We start from the raw sequence: 17855 nt of genomic DNA, 5'->3' as shown, positions 1-17855 counted from the left end.
ATTTAAAAAAGCAATCAGAGAAAAAGGGAAATCATTTGCAAAATATATGACAGGGTTAATATTTAAAATCAATAGAAAATTTTCAAAGTCTCCAACAGAAAACTGAGCAACTGATCATTGGAAACCGAGCAATTGATCAGTGGAAACAAAAGAAAGTAACTGCATTTCAAACAAGTAACATAGAATGAAGATGTGTTTCAAGTGACCTTAATATACAGCATTTTGAGGCTCCAGTCCAAGCATGTCAAACTCAAAGGCTAACACGGGCCAAATAAACGAGGTGTGCGGCCCACGGGCGTCTGGAGCACTGAGAGACAATGTCGACAGCCCATGGAACAACGGAACAAAATATTCCCGAGGACTGTCCTTCAGGTGGAGTGCAAGTGCAGATCTTGCCAGTGGAACGAACGCCCACGCTGGCCACAGGTGCAGGGCGCCCCCTGGAGGACTTTTAGGGAAGCTCTCCCGTTGAAACTGGAAAGAACCGAGTCTGGAGCTGGGAAGTAGGACTTTAAACAACACCTTGGTATTTGTTGCAAACAACTTTACCTTCGGCTTTCTTTAAGTGACTCTAGTCATTACCGAAATGACTTTACAATTGTGCTTATTGTTTCTATCCTGGACATGAGCGCATCCCAGCATTTGTCACTTCACAGCCCAGATTTGTGAGCACCTAACACTGAGATGCTGATTCTTATCCCAGTGATCATAACACACAAAACTAGAAATGCCTGGGGCGGGAGTCGGCTCTGAGAGGCTGGCATGTGGGCCAGGCTTCTCCAGGCCCAGGGAGCTGTGAGGTCCTGGGGCCCAGGACCTGGAGGGAGAATCCCACGGAAAGGCCACGGGCCCTGGCCTGGCCCTGGGCGCGTCTGTGCTCCCTCATCTCCGCGGCCACATCGGGGCGGGAGGCACCCGACCTGAGACTCAGGCCCAGCGACCAGCCTCTGCTAGAAGCCACGGAGAGCTCCTGGCAAATGCAGCCACGCCACGGGCTCCCGTGCGTCTGTGTGTGGGCACTCTGACCCTAAAAAGGAGAAGTTGCTCCAAGTCAGAAGCCTCCAGGGGTAAAAGGACTAGAAAGCAGCCCTAGTTTTGTACCCACAGTAGGTGCTCACCGTGCAAATGACCACCTCCCGGCTCTCCTTTCTCCTGAACACGCTCCAGCTCCCAGCACAGGGGTCTCACCAGCTCATCAACATGCACTGAGCCGAACCCAGAATAACGGGCGAATGGAGGCAGACTCAGAGTCCTGAGGCAGGCGTGTCCCTCCCTGGGTCGGCCGACTCCGGGACCTCGGGAGCCCTCCCAGGTGCCTTCATGACCAACGCAGGGGGCTGACCTGGAGGAGCGCCCCTACTTGGCCCCCCCACCCCCCGGAGAAAGGCTGACTTTGGTCAGTGACTGCAGGCCTTACCTGCACCTGCCCCGGCCCCATGTTCTTCACAGGGGGCGGCTGGCAGGGCCTGCGCACGACGAAAAGGCGCTTCCTCAGGGAGACGGTGCTGACGGCATTGAAGGCGACGACCTCAACCGTGAACTCTCCTTCCCTGGGAGGAGACAAGCACAGACACGGAGACACAGAGTCCACCCAGGCCAGCGGCCCTTCATCGCCACACCCAGCAGGTCTGTGTGGTCACGGTCAGGAGGCCATCCCAGAGGCCACCATGCCCATCCATAGGCAGCTGCCCGCCCAGCACAGGCCGGGACAGACACCGAACCCAGACTGCTGGCACCTGCTCTGCAAGGAGCAGGCACCTACAGGGGACATGCTGCCTCCCTCCTAGGAGCCCCACCCCACAGCAGGGCTCGCCCCTCTGTACCCCTCAGGGACACCCTCAGGTCCCCAGGTGGTGGGCATCCGGACCTGGGTCTGGGGACCTCTGGACCTTCGTGTGCTCTGTTTCCTGTCCCGGAGGTGGCAGACCCCACCGCCTGGAGGCGAGGCCGGCCGGGGCGGGGGGGGGGGTGGGGTGCGGGGCGGGCAGAGGGGCCCAGCTGGGCGAGAGGCAAGACCGGGAAGGGTGTGGCAGGTCGTTGCTGGCCAAGAGGTGGGGCTTTCTGAGGAAACACATGTTTGTTCTGCAAATGATGCCCGTGGGCAGGCACTCAGGACTGCAGGGGTCGCGCATGGAGGTCCCGGAGCATGAGAACGCGGGTCCTGCTGACAGTGCGCTCACCTGCTGTAGACGTGGCTGGCAGAGCTATTCCCCAGGCCACCAGTGCCGTCCCCAAAGTCCCAGCGGTAAGCCACGTCGGTGCCGAAGCTGACTCTGCACTGGAAGGTCACGGGAGTGTTCACCAGAGCCGAGTCCGCGGCCACGAGTCCGCTGGCCACCACTCTCCTCTGCACCTGGACACGGCGGGGCTCCGAGGCCACACTGCCCATTCCATTGGAAGCCTGCACCACCACGTGGTACCTGTGGGGGGACAGGAGGGTCAGGCGGTGACCAGCGCCAGGTCAGAGACAGACTCTGAGAGAAACTCCACCGTCTCCCAAGAAAGGCGGGAGCTCGCGGTCATCTTCAGGAATGATGGGAGCGCCCGGTGGTTGCGCCTCACTGGGCAGAGGGGTGACACCTTGGCCTCCCTCTTGATCGTGGAGGCACCAGTCACGGCCATGGAGAGACTGCCGCCATCCTTACAGGAGGAACACGCTTAGGCCGCATGGGGCGGAACGGCATCTGCGCCCGGACTGCCTGGTTTCAAGGCCCCACCCTCTGCTGCGGCCTTCAGATCTACGTGTGTGACCAAACCACGGGCAGCACTCGTGTGAGGGTGACACGACCTCCTGTCAGCGCCAGCTTGGCATCTGCAGGCTGCGCTGCGCCTGCCACAGCTGCCCGTGGTGAGGACTGCTACGCACCACTGGGGGACACCGAGCCTTCTCTGGATGCTACTGCGCCTGGTCCTCACGGGCAGGTCTGCTCCGAAGAACCACGTGAACTCCAGGGGAGTGGTTTCCTTGGTAACGGCCACAAAAGTGATGTCGGTGTCAGTGGCAAACACAGTTCCATTGGTGTAGACAGAGACGGCTGTGACAGAGGGGGTAAGGGGGTACCTCAGCGGGAGGGCTGGGATCTGCCAGGGAAGTCGCGTCCCCACTTTCCTGCGTGGCCACGGGCATCTGGACGCCTGACTGTACACGGAGCAGTGGTGGGCACCTGGGGGCACTGGGCCCGAGCTCATCAGGGGCCCCGGCCCCTCTGCTGACTCTGCATGGAACCGCCCACCTGCTCATGCCTCCGGGTCTGCGGTTCATGGCGAGCGGGGCCAGGGCAGAGCGAACCACAGACCTGGTGCTGCCATGGCCTTCACCTCAACTGACTGCAAAGGGTTCATTAGACCTGGAGTCAGAATAGACACGTACGCTGCATCCGATATCGCACGGCCATGCTGGACCAGGCCCGCCTGCCCCCCACGTGGGTCTGCAAGGCGAAGGACACGTTACAGGAGGAAGTGGGTGGAAAATGGTGGGAAACGGTGGTGCCTGGAAGGAAAGCGAAAGGCAGAGGGAGACCGTCTCAGAGCTGCTTCCTTGGTCACACATGCCCATAGTTCCCATTCCTCCATCTTCTCTCCTTCAATTCCAATACATTCAAAATTCAAAGTTTGTGTTTTGGAAACAGACAGGCCTGGGAAACATGTACTTTGTCACAAAATTTCTCTCAGTAAAATGTTAAGTGTTGCCCGGCTGGTGTTGCTCAGTGGTTAAGCATCGACCTATGAACCAGGAGGTTACAGTTCGATTTCCGGTCAGGACACATGCCTGGGTTGTGGGCTCGATCCCCAGTGTGGGGCATGCAGGAGGCAGCCAGTCAATGATTCTCTCTCATCATTGATGTTTCTATCTCTCTTTTCCTCTCCCTTTCTCTCTGAAATCAATAAAAATATATATATATTTTAAAAAGTTAAGTGTTTTCTCTGCCTGGATGCTGTGTCAGTGCCTTTGAAATGGTTTGCTTCTGTGTTGCATGGGGACTTGTGAGGATGTGGACGCCCAGAGCATGGGGCCGGGTGCCCAGCGCCCAGGTGCACGGCTTACTTCTCAGATCCGTGGGGGAGCGCCCGAAGGCACACATGGGGCCCCTGAGGCCACTGCTGGCATTCAGGAACACAGATGTGGCCTCGGGGCCCAGTTCCACGTAGTAAGGTCCAAGTCGCACCTCAGCTCCGTGAGACTCGCTGTAAAGGACCGTCTGGAGCGCGTAGACACCTTCTGCACAGAGAAGAAGGTGGTGCTTGGGGAGTGTGACAAGCACGCACGGCAGCTAACACTGTGGCTTGGCCAGGTTGGGGGGCAGGGGCGGGGGGACCAGCGTGTGAAATGACATGACACACAGAGGCCCCGCTGTTCCTTTCTCCTGTGGGAACAGGGCCGACTCGTGGGCTCGCTCCCCTGCTGTGGCTCAGCCCCCGACTCCGCAGGGCGCAGCACGTGGCTTAACACTCTGCTGTCTCACACTCTTAGTAAGGTTATTAACAAGGGGGTGGCATCTTCATTTTGCCTTGGGCCCTGAGGATTACGTAGCTAATTCTGTGTGGAAAAGTCGCAAGAATGAAAATAGATGTTGCCCTCCCACAGCTGGGCAAGAAGACACTTCAGAAACTGTCCAGTGGAAATGGACTGTAAGGACATCACGGCAGGCTATAGAGTGGCCCCGTGCTTCCTGGCTTCACACCGGATGACACGACCCCGTGACCCTGCAGGCCGCCCCGCTCAGGCTGGCCATCTCCACCCCGTGAACTGGTGCCAGACTGGGCAGGCACCTGCGCATGGATGGCTCTCCTCAGCTGTGTTCGTGTGAAGAAGTTGGCTAGCCCGCTGAGTCACACGAGACCCCTGACTGACGTCCCCATCGCCCTGGTGACAGCCAGCCCACCGCCAGGAGCAGCCTCTGATGGAAACCGCCTGAGAGGAGGAGCTCCGGGCTGCGGGCGGTTGTAGCACGGCGGCAGGTAATGACCGTCAGCAACTCCCTAATCCAGTGATGGCGAACCTATGATACGCGTGTCAGAGGTGACACGCGAACTCATTTTTTTGGTTGATTTTTCTGTTAAATGGCATTTAAATATATAAAATAAATATCAAAAATATAAGTCTTTGTTTTACTATGGTTGCAAATATCAAAAAATTTCTATATGTGACACGGCACCAGAGTTAAGTTAGGGTTTTTCAAAATGCTGACACGCCGAGCTCAAAAGGTTCGCCATCACTGCCCTAATCCCAACCCCACCTGTGGGTTTTCACTTGCTCATCTGACTCCCAGCTTTAACATGTTAGGTCTGTGGTCAGCAAACTGGGGCTCGCAAGCCACACGTGGCTCTTTGGCCCCTTGAGTGTGGCTCTTCCTAAGCCTTAGAAGTACCCTAATTAAGTTAATAACAGTGTACGTAGCTACATAGTTTAAAAAATTTGGCTCTCAAAAGAAATTTCAATCGTACTGTTGATATTTGGCTCTGTTGACTAATGAGTTTGCCGACCACTGGCCTAGACGAGTCTCAACTGGGCTGACTGGGCACTTCAAGCCTCTGCCACATACCTGTTCCATGCCAGTAGCTACCTCAGGAATGTCCTCATGGAGATGACAGAAGCACAAGAAGAGCAAGGCCTCTCGAGTTGTAGACTTAGAAGCACCATACTTGCACTTCTGCCTCATTCTATTACCCAAAGCCAGGCACATGGTCAAGTCCAGAGACAGAGGCTGAGGACACTTCAAAGTTAAATGCCCAAGGGGGTGGATGCAGAGAGGGTAAAAGATCATTCAACCCATCAGCAAGACCTATCAATTCTACCTTGGAAATACTTGGCACACCTGTCCAATCCTCCTTCTATCTTATTGCTCCCACCACTTCAGTTCGCCATGATCTCTCTTACCTATCACCACCTGACTGCTCTGTCCAAATCTTTCTTGCCCATTCCTTCTCAGACCATTCTCAATGCAGCAACGAGAATCAACTGAAAAAGAAAACCTGCTCTGGCCACTCATTTAATTAAGTCTGCCAAACGGTTTCCTACTGTTCTCAGGATAAAGGTGAAAATCCTGACTAAGGCCTGAATTGTTCTCCATTTTCAATGGAGGGGTTGTTTTAAAGCAAATAGATGAACTGGGTGAAAGGGAGAAAGAGAGTGAAGATGGAGTGTGGGAAAGAGAGGCTTTGTCATGACTTCCACGTGAGGACAGCCTGGGACCCCTTTCTCCAACCTCATCTCCTTCCATCCTCTCTTTCACTTTATGGTTGGAACACATCCTAATTCCCCAATTTGTACACTATTTCAAGCCTCCGGGGTCTTCTGTGGACTGCTCTGGAAGAACTGCAATAATAAGCTAGAGATTAGGATGAGATAATAAGTAGTCAATATACCCATAGCTCTCCCAATATGCTCTCTTGATGTTCTCACCATCTTTTTATCTAGATAAACATGTACACATAGTTATGCTAGGGTGAGGTGAGAGTAGTCTACAGGTGTGACAACTCATCCGAGAGGTTTTTGAGCCTGAGTCTGAGATACGACTGTTCAATGGGCTGTGCGGAGAAGAAATCTAAGAGGATGAGGTCAGAGGAATGGGATGGAAAACATACCCATGGTGCAACTTCTTCACTAAGTGAGGCAACCCGCTCTCTGGAAAAGGACTGTTAAGCCAAGACTTTCTTCAAGACCGAGGCCGACCAGGTGCCTTTTAGTCCACAGGGAGCTCTCCTGTGATTCTTTCAGAGTCTGAGAAGGCTTCTCAGGAGCTAGGCACACATAACCTAATTCCCTGTCTCTTCTCCCCAATTTTCTCGGGGGAATATTTCTGAAGATTAGAGACATGGAAAGAAATGACATATTCTCCTTTTCTCTCTCCTCATGTAGGGATTTCACAATGGAACTACAGGGGTCCTGTAGAATTCTTTCTCTCTCATTGATCAACAAGAGGCAAACGTGAGTGCTTCAACCTCAACAAGTGGTCTTAGTTGAATCTACAGAAAGAAGAAGGTGATTGAAACTCTCTACTTTAGGCCCTAAAAAAAAAGAGAGGAGAGGAGTGTAGATTGGTTTGGCTTAATGGATACAGCATTGGCCCGGGGATTGAAGGGCCTGAGGTTGGAATGCAGCCCAGGACTAGAGAGAGAGAGAGAGAGAGAGAGAGAGAGAGAGAGAGAGAGAGAGAGAGAGAGAGAGGAGGGAAGGAGGTGCTGCCTCTTTTCCTCCCTCCCTCCTCCCCAGAGGCGAGGGAGCAAGGGGGAGCACCGCTGGTGGAGGAGGGAGGGAAGGAAGGAGGAGGAGGAAGGAGAAGGAGGGTGCCTCTTTTTGAGCGAGAGGAGCTTTTTGGGCGGGAGGAGAGGAGGAGGGAGGAGAGGAGGAGGGGGGTGGAGAGGAGGAGGAGGGAGGAGAGGACGAAGGAGGAGAGGAGGAGGGGGGTGGAGAGGAGGAGGAGGGAGGAGAGGACGAAGGAGAGGAGGAGGGGGGTGGAGAGGAGGAGGAGGGAGGAGAGGACGAAGGAGGAGAGGAGGAGGGAGGTGGAGAGGAGGAGGAGGGAGGAGAGGATGAAGGAGGGGAGGAGGAGGGGGGTGGAGAGGAGGAGGAGGGAGGAGAGGACGAAGGAGGAGAGGAGGAGGGGGGTGGAGAGGAGGAGGAGGAGGGTGGAGAGGAGGAGGAGGGAGGAGAGGATGAAGGAGGAGATGAGGAGGGGGGAGGAGAGGAGGAGAGGGGTGGAGAGAAGGAAGAGGGAGGAGAGGACGAAGGAGGAGAGGAGGAGGGGGTGGAGAGGAGGTGGAGGGAGGAGAGGATGAAGGAGGAGAGGAGGAGGGGGGTGGAGAGGAGGAGGAGGGAGGAGAGGAGGAGGGAGGAGAGGAGGAGGGGGGTGGAGAGGAGGAGGAGGGAGGAGAGGACGAAGGAGGAGAGGAGGAGGGGGGTGGAGAGGAGGAGGAGGAGGGTGGAGAGGAGGAGGAGGGAGGAGAGGATGAAGGAGGAGATGAGGAGGGGGGAGGAGAGGAGGAGAGGGGTGGAGAGAAGGAAGAGGGAGGAGAGGACGAAGGAGGAGAGGAGGGGGGGTGGAGAGGAGGAGGAGGGAAGAGAGGACGAAGGAGGAGAGGAGGGGGGTGGAGAGGAGGAGGAGGGAGGAGAGGAGGAGGGTGGAGAGGAAGAGGAGGGAGAAGAGGTCGAGGAGTGAGGAGAGGTGGAGGAGGCCCAGTGTCCCATTGGTCAGTGTCCCAGCACCATTCTTTGGGCCTCCCTGTCCTCATCATGCCCCGCCCCCTTGCTCCTGAGCACATACCTCTCCTGTACCGGTGGAAGGTGGTGACAGCCACGTCCCCAGTAGCACGGTGGGTCCTCATCTGAACCCCAGAACCATCCCCGAAGTCCATCACCAGACACCTATCAGCTTCAGGAGTGATTTGAACCCGGAACCGCAGACTCGGAAGTGCCTGAGCATCAGCTTCTGGGAAGCGAGGGGCGACAGGATCCGCAGCGTCCTCAGGGCCCAGGGCTGGGAAGGCAGCAGCGGGACACTGAGCGTAGGGCCAGAGCTGCTGGTTCCCAGGCCGGAGCGTGGAGAGGCTGATGGTGCAGGGAGGGCCGGGAGGAAGGCCGTGGGGGCTGTGGGGAGAGGGCACAACCTCAGATCTCAGGACAGTGACACACTATCGGGAGGAACAGGACGCAGCAGGGAGCAGCCGCCAGCAAGGTCTGTGGGGCCTGATCGCGGGCTCACGGTCACTGTTCTCAAAGTGGGGTCCCAGCGCAGCATGAACTAGGACAGAGCCTCCCAGCAGCAAGAGGACACTTTCAAGGCCAGGTAAACAGTGCTAGGGCCTCAGGGGCACCAGTAGGAAACAGCGCCACCTGCGTGGTCCTGAGCCTGTGCCTTGAAGCAGCGGCCAGGGCTGCCACTGCCCCTGACATGAATAAGGCAGACGCAAGATCATGGCTCACTGGGCATTCCCCATGAAGGCAGAGAGCCCCCTAGAAGGGACACTGGCCTCCACGCCCCTCTCACCCTACCTTCTGGGCCAGACGGCAGGCTGTGAAGTCGGGATGCTGGTCTGAGCAGATGCTGCCACCTGGATGGGGACCCCCGTGGTGACATCTGTCCTGGGAAGCAGCTCGGGGGCCAGGTCCTCTGCAGAGCGCAGTAGCCCCACAGCACAGGAGGGGACCTCCACCTTCAGGCTGCAGGGCCCCGCGGGACAGGCGCACTGGAATTCAGGGTGACACCGGTGAGGGTCAGGTGGGGTCTGTGCTGGTGCGTCCTCAGCCAGCAGCCAGCAGGGCTCCCGAGCTCAGTGGCTCCGGCGCTGGTGCCGTCCAGGAAGAGGCAGGCGTTCCTACCCTCCGGGGCAGCCAGGAGCGCTCCTGAGCCTGCGGCCACCCCGAGGCTCGGTCAGCAGAACTGGGCACAGTGACATCAGATGTCCACGCTGCGCCCGGCCAGGAGGGTGGAAGTGAGCACTTTTACATCAGCTGTAAACCCAAGTCGACAGCAGTGTCCAAAGGACCAGAACTTCAAAATACGGGTCCCAACAGGCCCGAGGGTCACCTGCGCCCCAGACACCCACCTGGACCAGCTCACAGAAGGCACCGTCCAATTCCCCAACAGCGCACATCGGGCGGTGGTGGTGACCCGGGCCACCACGGCTCCAGCAGCCTGCGATTCCCACCGAAGGTCCCCGGGGGCCTCTGAACAGGAGGGAGAGGGAGCCTGTCAGTCTCCCTCCCCGGTGCTGCCCTCGGCTGCTGCTGGGAGAGTGAAGGGCACAGCTCAGAGCTCAGCAGCCCTCAAGGACCCCTGGAGCCTCAGGCGACGCTCCCTCTCCGCAGGGACTCCACATGCAGAGCTCACCCCCAGGCCCCACCCCTGTGCCCTCAGGTGTCAGCGGGGACCCTGCCCCGAGACTCAGGAGCCGCCACCTCCCCACCAGAGCCAGCCCAGGGCCCAATAAACGCGACAGCCCTCCAGGTGCCGCTGCTGCAGCAGTGACCGCCTGAGTTCATGAACACCACAAGGCCACTGTAGCGCTCACACCCTTGTGGCAGCAAAGGGGACACGGTGGCCCATGTGGGGTGAGCTGTCAGTGTCTGGATTAGTCTTTGCTACAGCACAGGCCAGGCAAGGAGGCTCAGACCGGGGTCTCCTCGTCACCATGGCACCTAAAACAACAGCTGGGTAGAAGCTCAGTCTGTGTATGGTCCTTTAATCCCAGCAACTCCTGCAAAAATCCCTTTTTCCCTCCATTGACATGAAGGTGGAATGTTCCTTTTGAAAAAATACTGAATTCATACTTGGAAACACAGCCTACAAGTCCCCTGGGAACAGGCAGCTCACCTCTCCTGGTCGCCAGAACCTCCCGGGGCCGGCTCCTGGGCCGTGGGGACTGAGGTCTTCCCTGGGGTGGGTTGGTCACAGCTGCGGTGGCCGGCCGGCCGGCTTCGTCCAAAATCCCCTAGGAGACGGTGAACGGGAGCAGCTCCCGGCGTCAGGACACGCGCCACACCACGGGCTACAGGACGCCCAACAGCCTCCTGATCAGAGATGCACGCTCCCGCCCTCTCAGAGCTCCGCTTACCAAGTGCGCTTTACACAGGGGTTGCGTGTCTGCCCAAGACAAGCCATGTCTCTGGGCACTGCAGGATTCCAAGGAGGTCCGATAACTGGGGACAAGGACTCGGGGGACGGCTACGGGCATCCTCGCTGCCCCCGCCCCACCCCCAGCTCTTAGTTTCACTGGGTGTCGCACCAATCACTCTCTCTGCCCCAGGACTGTGTGTGGATTAGTATTTACCCGGGGAAGAAAGGACCAAGAAGACAGGGTGTTTTGTGGCTCAGAATGGCTCCCAGGATGGGGTGGGGGTGGGGGTACTCGGGAGGGTCCAGGGAGGGCGGCTGAGAACCTGTGGGTTCCGGGCCCAGGCACGTTTCTGTGAACTGTTCCCAGGACTTGCTGTCCCCAGAACTCTGACAGGCTAGTGGCCAACAGAGCACGGGCCCCTGCAGAGCTCAAGGTCTGTGCTGGGCTGACTGGCTCCTCACAGCCCCCGCCCCCTGGCTCCTTCCCGCTGTGTCTGTTGGGGGAAAACCCCAGCCCCTTCAGGAAGTGTGTGCCTTCCTGTCCATGTCCTGTGCCCACAGGAAGGACCACTGCAGACAGAGTCCCCTCTGAAGCCTGCAGTGTCCTCTGACCTGGAGGAGGGCATTACACAGTCTGAAGATTACATGGGGAAGTAGGCAAAAGGTATGCCACATGGGCAGTTCACGGGTAATGCAGGCTGGGGGTTTGCAAAGGGCTGTCAGCTCTGGTTTCTGCAACAAGGTTGTTAATCTCTCCATGATAACAGGCAGCTCCCAGATGAGGAGGATGGGCTGCGCTCCCAGGTACCGAGTACCTGCCCACTGAGCTGCCCCCACCCCACAGGTCAGAGGGACCAGAGGATGGCACCCTGCTCTGCCTTTTCCTCCCGGGGGGTCCGGACATACTCTACACGCCCCAGGAGTGAAGTGTGCAAGGCCACACACGTAACCCGAGATGACAAGGAGCAGAGGTGCCACGACTGAGGGAGAACTGTCCCTGTGTGTCCAGCCCACATGCTGGCCACAGCCACAGAGCTGCCTGAGCTGGATTCAAAATAAATAAGGTTAAGCCCCGCTGGTGTGGCTCAGTGGCTAAGCATCAACCTATGAACCAGGAGGTCACAGTATGATTCCCAGTCAGGGCTCATGGCCAGGTTACAGGCTCCATCCCCGTGTGCAGGAGGCAGACCATCAATGATTCTCTCATCACTGATGTTTCTCTCTCTCTCCCTCTCCCTTCCTCTCTGAAATCAATAAAAATATATTAAAACACAATAAGGTTAAGGGGTTAAGGTTAGTTTCTCCATCACATTGGCCACATGTCCAGGGCTCAGTGTCCGGACACAGAATGACTATCACCCTGGAGTGTCCTGGTGGCCGGCACTGGGTGGGTGGGGCTGGGGTCTGACCCCGCGGTCATCAGCACAGTAGGACCAGGAGCTGCCCTGAAGCTGGACAGTGTCACCTTGTTTCCGAGGCGACTTCCAGGACAAACATTCCTGGTGCAATTCGTTAAATGGCTTTGAGAAGGGCTCCTTTTAGGAGATCCCCACCCAAGCTCCTCCTTAGGAAGGATCAGACTCACCAGGACTTGAGGGGCGGGAGTCCCTGAGGCCTGGATTAAGGGGGTGGGGGGGGGGGACCATGCAGGGCAGAAGCCCCGCTGGCAGGAGCCTGGAGCCTCGGGAAGCAAAGCATGCGCCTGGCTACCCACTGTCCTCTGTCTCCACTAACTTGATGAACAAAAGCCTATTTGGATTTTTTAACCACAAATTCTGTATTTCAGGTTTAATGCCCAGTGTTCAGTTCTGCTCCTCCTGACTCCATAGGACACAGTGCTTAAGAGGCACTAATCAAGAGGAAAATTGCTACCTAAGAGGGATAAGAGCCCTTCCTGGCACCCGGCCCTCCCCGGCACCCAGCCCTCCCCAGCCAGCACGCGGAGCAGCGCAGTGCCCAGGCACAGTTTGGTCACCACTTGGACTCAGGCAAAAACAAGAGGCAATGGCTAGATCCTGGTGAGAGTCCACGTACCTTCCTCTGCACAGCTCCCAGGCCCGGGCGGCAGGAAGCAGAGCAGCGCCAGGGCTGGGACCAGCAGCCTCCTCCCCAGCTCCATGGCTCCCGCCTCCCCGTCACAGCCCAGGCGAAGGCGTGAGGGCAGGGCTCTTAAAGGCTTGACCCTCCCCCTGGCCAGCACCTGTGGACAATCAGCCAACTGTGAGTCCCCTCAGAAACACTCCTCACCCCCACCACCACCCCCACCCGCAGGGCTGCTTCCCTCAGATCAAAGTGTCCTGAGGCTGTTATGCGTCCTCCCTCCATGGGGCTCACACAGCTGCACTAAAGTCAACCTGCTCTCCCCTGGGGTGACTGTGACACAGCTGGTGACACGGCTGGTGCTGTGTCCATCACAGGACACCTAGAGCCAGTGTCCGAGGTAGAGGACGCACAAACCTGCTGCCCCGGGACTCTGAGTGGCCCTCTGTCTGGTGCACTCATAGCTGTGAATGAGCACATGGCACCGGGTCCTCCACACCCTCCCCCCTCCCCACTGGCTGCAGAAGAAAATGAAACGTCCATCGTCCATCGCTCTGTGTTCAAATGCCCTGACAGTCGTCCCCAAGGGCGCCTGGTCCTTTGGTCCCTGGGAGTGAAGGGATGACTTCCGCCCCACCTGCTCCCTCCATGCCCCTCCCCCTCTCTCTGCAAAGACACCTGTGGCGATGCCACCTGAGGGACAGGGACCGTCCCAGCACCAACCACTCTCAGCACTACAGGGTCTAGTGACCATCCTGATTTCCCTCAGACGCGTCAGGGACAGGAAGTCGCCGTGACCACCGCTGCCCTCACCTCGTCCCAGTGCATTAGTGCAGGGAGCGTGGTGCACACTCAGGAGAAGTTTTAGTGTCGGCTCATCTGTGTCACTTCAGCCCGCGCTCACCCCCACCAGCCCGGCTCTCATCCTTCGTCCTCTTCTTGGGAGTACTTTCCCCTAAAGCCACAGGGAATAAAAACATTGTTCAGCCCAGCTGGCGTGGTTCAGTGGCTGAGTGTTGACCTATGAACCAGGAGGTCAGGGTTCAATTCCTGGTCGGGGCACATGCCCCGGGTTGCAGGCTCGACCCCCAGCAGGGGGCTTGTAGGAGGCAGCCCATCAATGATTCTCTCTCATCATTGATGTTTCTATCTCTTTCTCCTTCTTCCTTCCTCTCTGAAATCAATAAAATTATATTTTAAAAAACAACACACAAAACCAACATTATTCAGTAGCAATACCTGATGTCTTAAGACAGGACAGAATCCTCTGGAAGTCTTTGCCATCTGAGTCACCTCACCACGTGATGCGAGTCCAGCACAGTGTCTGCTGTGCAGGGTTCAGGACCAGCCCACATCCACAGATGGCCCCTCGACACCCCTGGATCCCACACATCCAAAATGGAGGGTCCCATGTCCTCAAGACAGGAGAGTCACCAGACACTGACCACACATTCCTGACTCACAGGACCGTGTGCTGTAGAGGTTGACGCAGTGGAGCCAGGGCTGGGGGGCGGACCGGACCGGGGGGGGGGGGGGGGGGCAGGCACAGCCATCACCTCCTGCTGCTCCTCCTGCCACCTCTGGGGCCGCCATTCCTGAGATCCCCAGATGGGTATCACTTAGTCGACAGCATGCCAAGCGGAGAGGAATGACAGCTGGCTTAGGATGTTGTAAAAATTGCATGGAAACCAGCTTCACCACAGCAGATTTGAAACTAAGACGCTTTCCAGGTTCCTAAAATGATTGGTGGGTGTTAACTTTGACATGTATTACTCATTATCCCAGCCACTCAGCCACAGTGATGGAAAGGGCTATACATGAGACAGAATTCTGGGTCCTGATCCCATCCCTGCCACTGGCCGGGCAGGTCCCTTCACCGGACCTGCCAAGTAAAGGAGCCGCAGGGCAAACCCCAAGCGAGCGGCTGCGCTGCCTGCCTGTCCTCCCCGGACGGCACCTCGGACGGAGGCACCTGCTAGTTCTCGAGGGAAGAACAGAAGGGCCACTCTGAGTGATGCAGGGGAAGAGGCTCCTCCACTGTTAACGCACCTTCAGCAGCAGCCTGGGGGCAGAAGGGCTGCCATGGGCTCCCAGGGACAGAGGCCGGCAGACAGGGGAGCCCAGGGCGCAGCAGTGCTCAGGTGGGTCCTGCAGGGCCTGTGGCCACACCTCGCTGAGCTGGAGACAGTGCCTGGGAAGAAGCGCCATGTCAGCAGTTGTTAGTACAGGAGGGCTCACAGCTCCAATAAAAGGCCTGTGTAAAGTCTGGATGGATAATTCCCTTTCAATTTCTTAACAGCAAAACAAAACAGACATGAGAACAAAGAAGTAATGATAGGGGCAGAAATAGAGTATTTGGGGACCAGCTATAATTGTAAGAAATATTAATCCTGCTCTGTTACCCGTGATTGTTTTATTCTGATGAAAGGATGCACATTCTAACCTGCTGGGAGTTGCACTTGGTACCTGGGAGCTCACCTGGAAATGCAGCCCAACCTCCTCATCTGGGAACTGCCTATCATCATGGGAAGATTAACAACCTTGTTGCAGAAACCAGAGCCAGACAGCCCTTTGCAAACCCCCAGCCTTTGCATACTCCCAGCCTTTGCATACCTGCAGGCCTTTGCACATCTCCAGCCTGCATTACCTGTGAACTGCCCACTTGGCATACCTTTTGCCTACTTCCCCATGTAATCTTCATCCTTCTGCCCAGTATAAGCAGCTGGCCTATGGTGGAGGCAGAGCAGATGTTTGTGGGTGATCTGCTGCTCTCCCATGCTGCTGGCAGTGTTGGGATAAACGCTCATATGACTCAACCCTGTCTCTGCTGAATTGGCTCAAGTCGTGATAGACAGCGTGGACCCATTGATTGTCTGGTTACATATTCTGGCAACCACGAAGGGACGTAAGCGAGGGACTCCTCTGGGGTGGGTACTGGGGATCCCGCTGCCTGGACTGGGGGTTCCTGGGGCTGAGGCCTGGACTCTTATTTGCAGCACTGCCAGGTATGGTCCTGTTTTGAGTCCCAGCTGCAGCCTCGGCAATCCCGTCTCACCTAAGACCTAAGTTGGATCAAGCGTGTTTGTATGACAGGAGGAGGAATCCAGCGTGTTTGCACAGCAGGAGACGCAGTTGCTGCCTCTCTGCGCTTCTTTGTAAGGCCTGTGCATGGCGCCGAAGGTATTTTACTGCCTCTCGTCTGGGCGAGCCTGATCAGCTGGGTGGCAAGAGACCTCCCGTGGTCCTTGCCTGGTCTTGGAGCCCTTAGTCTGACCCACTCTGGGACGAGAGACATTGCTCTGCTTCAGTGGTTGTTTCTATGCAGGGCATCCTGAGGTTTCCGTGGCTGGACAGACAAGGAGCATGGTGTGACGCTCTTGTTTGTAGGTTATGCGCGCCTGTAAATATTGTACAGAGTGTCTCTGTTGTTGTTTTGGGTCTTTTGTTTTTTGGTTTGTTAACGATGGGGCACATCCCACTCTGGGGAGCCAAGTTGCTGGCGGCAGGCAGAACCCGTGGCAAGGATTGCAGGAACGTCCCAGCAGCTGCTGAGAGTTCTCACTCAGGGGACCTTCCTTGCTCTGCCACTAAGGCACCAGCCGCTGGAATTCACCCAAGTCTACAGGTACTGCAGGCAAGCCTGATGGCCGCTAGGTGGCTCAGCTTCTTTGCCTTGTAGGGCTAAGTAAAGCTAAATCATGAGATCCCAACAAAGCATTTTTTTAAAAGTCTGTATGATCAATTGTTATTTTTATTGTGTTCATGCAAACAATCAAGCTAAATTGTAACTAGACTTAATACAGTAAATAAATTGGTCTTAATTTGGCTCTTTAATAAAAGTGAGGGTGACTTTAGGGGGAAAATGTGTTTCAATAGGGAATGATTAGAACTGAAATGTTTTTTCCTTTCACCAGAATATTTGTTGTAATTCTTGCTATTCTAACTTTTGCCCAGTAATACTAAACTTTATAACACAGTTCGTCTCCACCAGATTACAAGCCCTACTTGTACTCAAGGAAACCACCTCTAGACACCATTGCCACCTCCTTCTGTGCCTGGGCCTCATCGTCCTGACAGAGAGCAAGATCTCTTGACTCTGAAACAAAACTTTGTTCCTCCTCAACATGAAGTAGTTTCAGAAGAGACTCTAGGCCCCTTTCCCAGGAAAGATTTCAGAGCCAAGGTCCTTGTGGGGAAGATGTGGTGGGCAGTTAGAATGAGCAGAGCAAGGACGATGGGCCAACCGGAGGAGAAATGGACGGACCCTGAAACATGCTCCTCACCACTCCCACCGCACTGACACTGGCTGTGGAGGAACCTATGCAGACGGACCTTTACATTTTGCCTAGTGGGACAACTATTGCTAATATGTAAAAATTACTCTATTCATTTTGGGAAGAAAGTCACATATGGGGACTTTTATATGTTGGGACCCACTGTCTGGGGAAAGGATGCAGGGATGTCTCTTTAAAAGTTGCTGCAGTGGCTTCCTGTGTGGGATGTCTTTTACTGGGTGTCTTAGTTATTGTCTTTCAGTATTAATAACTCCAGTATGACTTGTTCTGATCATTTCACCCTCCCTTATAGTAATGGACAGACTAAGCTGCCGGCCGGCTGGTTTCTGATATGTGGGGTGACTGTTTACTCATATATCCCTGCCAACAACACCGAGGGGCCTTGTTCCTTAGCACAACTACAGTCTTTATGCCCCAGAAACATAACAGGGTCCAAACCAGAAGAGACCTTCTCACGGCCGTGGCACCAGACTGCAATGACCACCTCCCCCTGGGGAGCCCTGCTAACTATTGCTTTAACCATCTTTGTTGTGCCAGTAATGGTAGGCCCCTTAATGTAGAAGTGACCCGGCTAGCTTGTAGCAGGGTCAAAGCGCTGAATGCCACTTCCAGGGCTATACAGGGGATAAATCAAGAGCTGAGCCAGGCGAGGGACACAGTTCTAAAGAATTGGGCAGCAAGATTACTTACTGTTGCGGCATAACATGATTGTGAGGAATTTAAAGGACTGTGCTGTCTTAATCTTTCTGACAATTCTAGATAGAAAACAACATTCAACAAATTAGGGAAACCATCTCCAAAGTAAAACACAAGGTTTGTTTTGTTTTTTTACGGATTTGACTTCACCAACCTAACTTCCTGGCTACCTAACCTGTTTGGGATGTGGGAATTCTCTTAAATTTTTCTGTTTACTTTTGTAGTCTGATAGCTTGCCGCTGTATTCGATCTCTTCCTATTTTGAGAC

At 55.8% G+C, this 17855-nt stretch overlaps 1 protein-coding gene and 1 long non-coding RNA gene across 2 annotated transcripts in view; both read right to left on the bottom strand.

The window, feature by feature from the left end:
• PKD1L1 (polycystin 1 like 1, transient receptor potential channel interacting) overlaps positions 1-9594 on the bottom strand; it is a 58067-nt gene extending 48473 nt beyond the window's left edge. The window contains exons 1-8 of the mRNA XM_059711291.1: positions 9547-9594; positions 9052-9186; positions 8265-8631; positions 4046-4219; positions 3371-3490; positions 2867-3035; positions 2181-2420; positions 1418-1550 (exon numbers count right to left, since the gene is read on the bottom strand). Of these exons, the coding sequence (XP_059567274.1) occupies positions 1418-1550; positions 2181-2420; positions 2867-3035; positions 3371-3490; positions 4046-4219; positions 8265-8631; positions 9052-9186; positions 9547-9594 (1386 nt within the window). The remainder of the gene's footprint in view (positions 1-1417; positions 1551-2180; positions 2421-2866; positions 3036-3370; positions 3491-4045; positions 4220-8264; positions 8632-9051; positions 9187-9546) is intronic.
• A 2018-nt stretch (positions 9595-11612) lies between these two features.
• Positions 11613-14453, bottom strand: LOC132211549 (uncharacterized). The gene is made up of 3 exons (XR_009447468.1): positions 14042-14453; positions 13410-13551; positions 11613-12756 (listed from the first exon to the last, which is right to left on the bottom strand). It is a non-coding gene; the product is annotated as an uncharacterized LOC132211549 (long non-coding RNA).
• Between the last annotated feature and the right edge of the window lie 3402 nt (positions 14454-17855).

This window comes from Myotis daubentonii, chromosome 10 (assembly GCF_963259705.1).
Source record: "Myotis daubentonii chromosome 10, mMyoDau2.1, whole genome shotgun sequence".
Taxonomy (NCBI): Eukaryota; Metazoa; Chordata; class Mammalia; order Chiroptera; family Vespertilionidae; genus Myotis; species Myotis daubentonii.
Note: the sequence above shows the minus strand (reverse complement) of the source record. Positions and strands in the feature narration are given on the sequence as shown.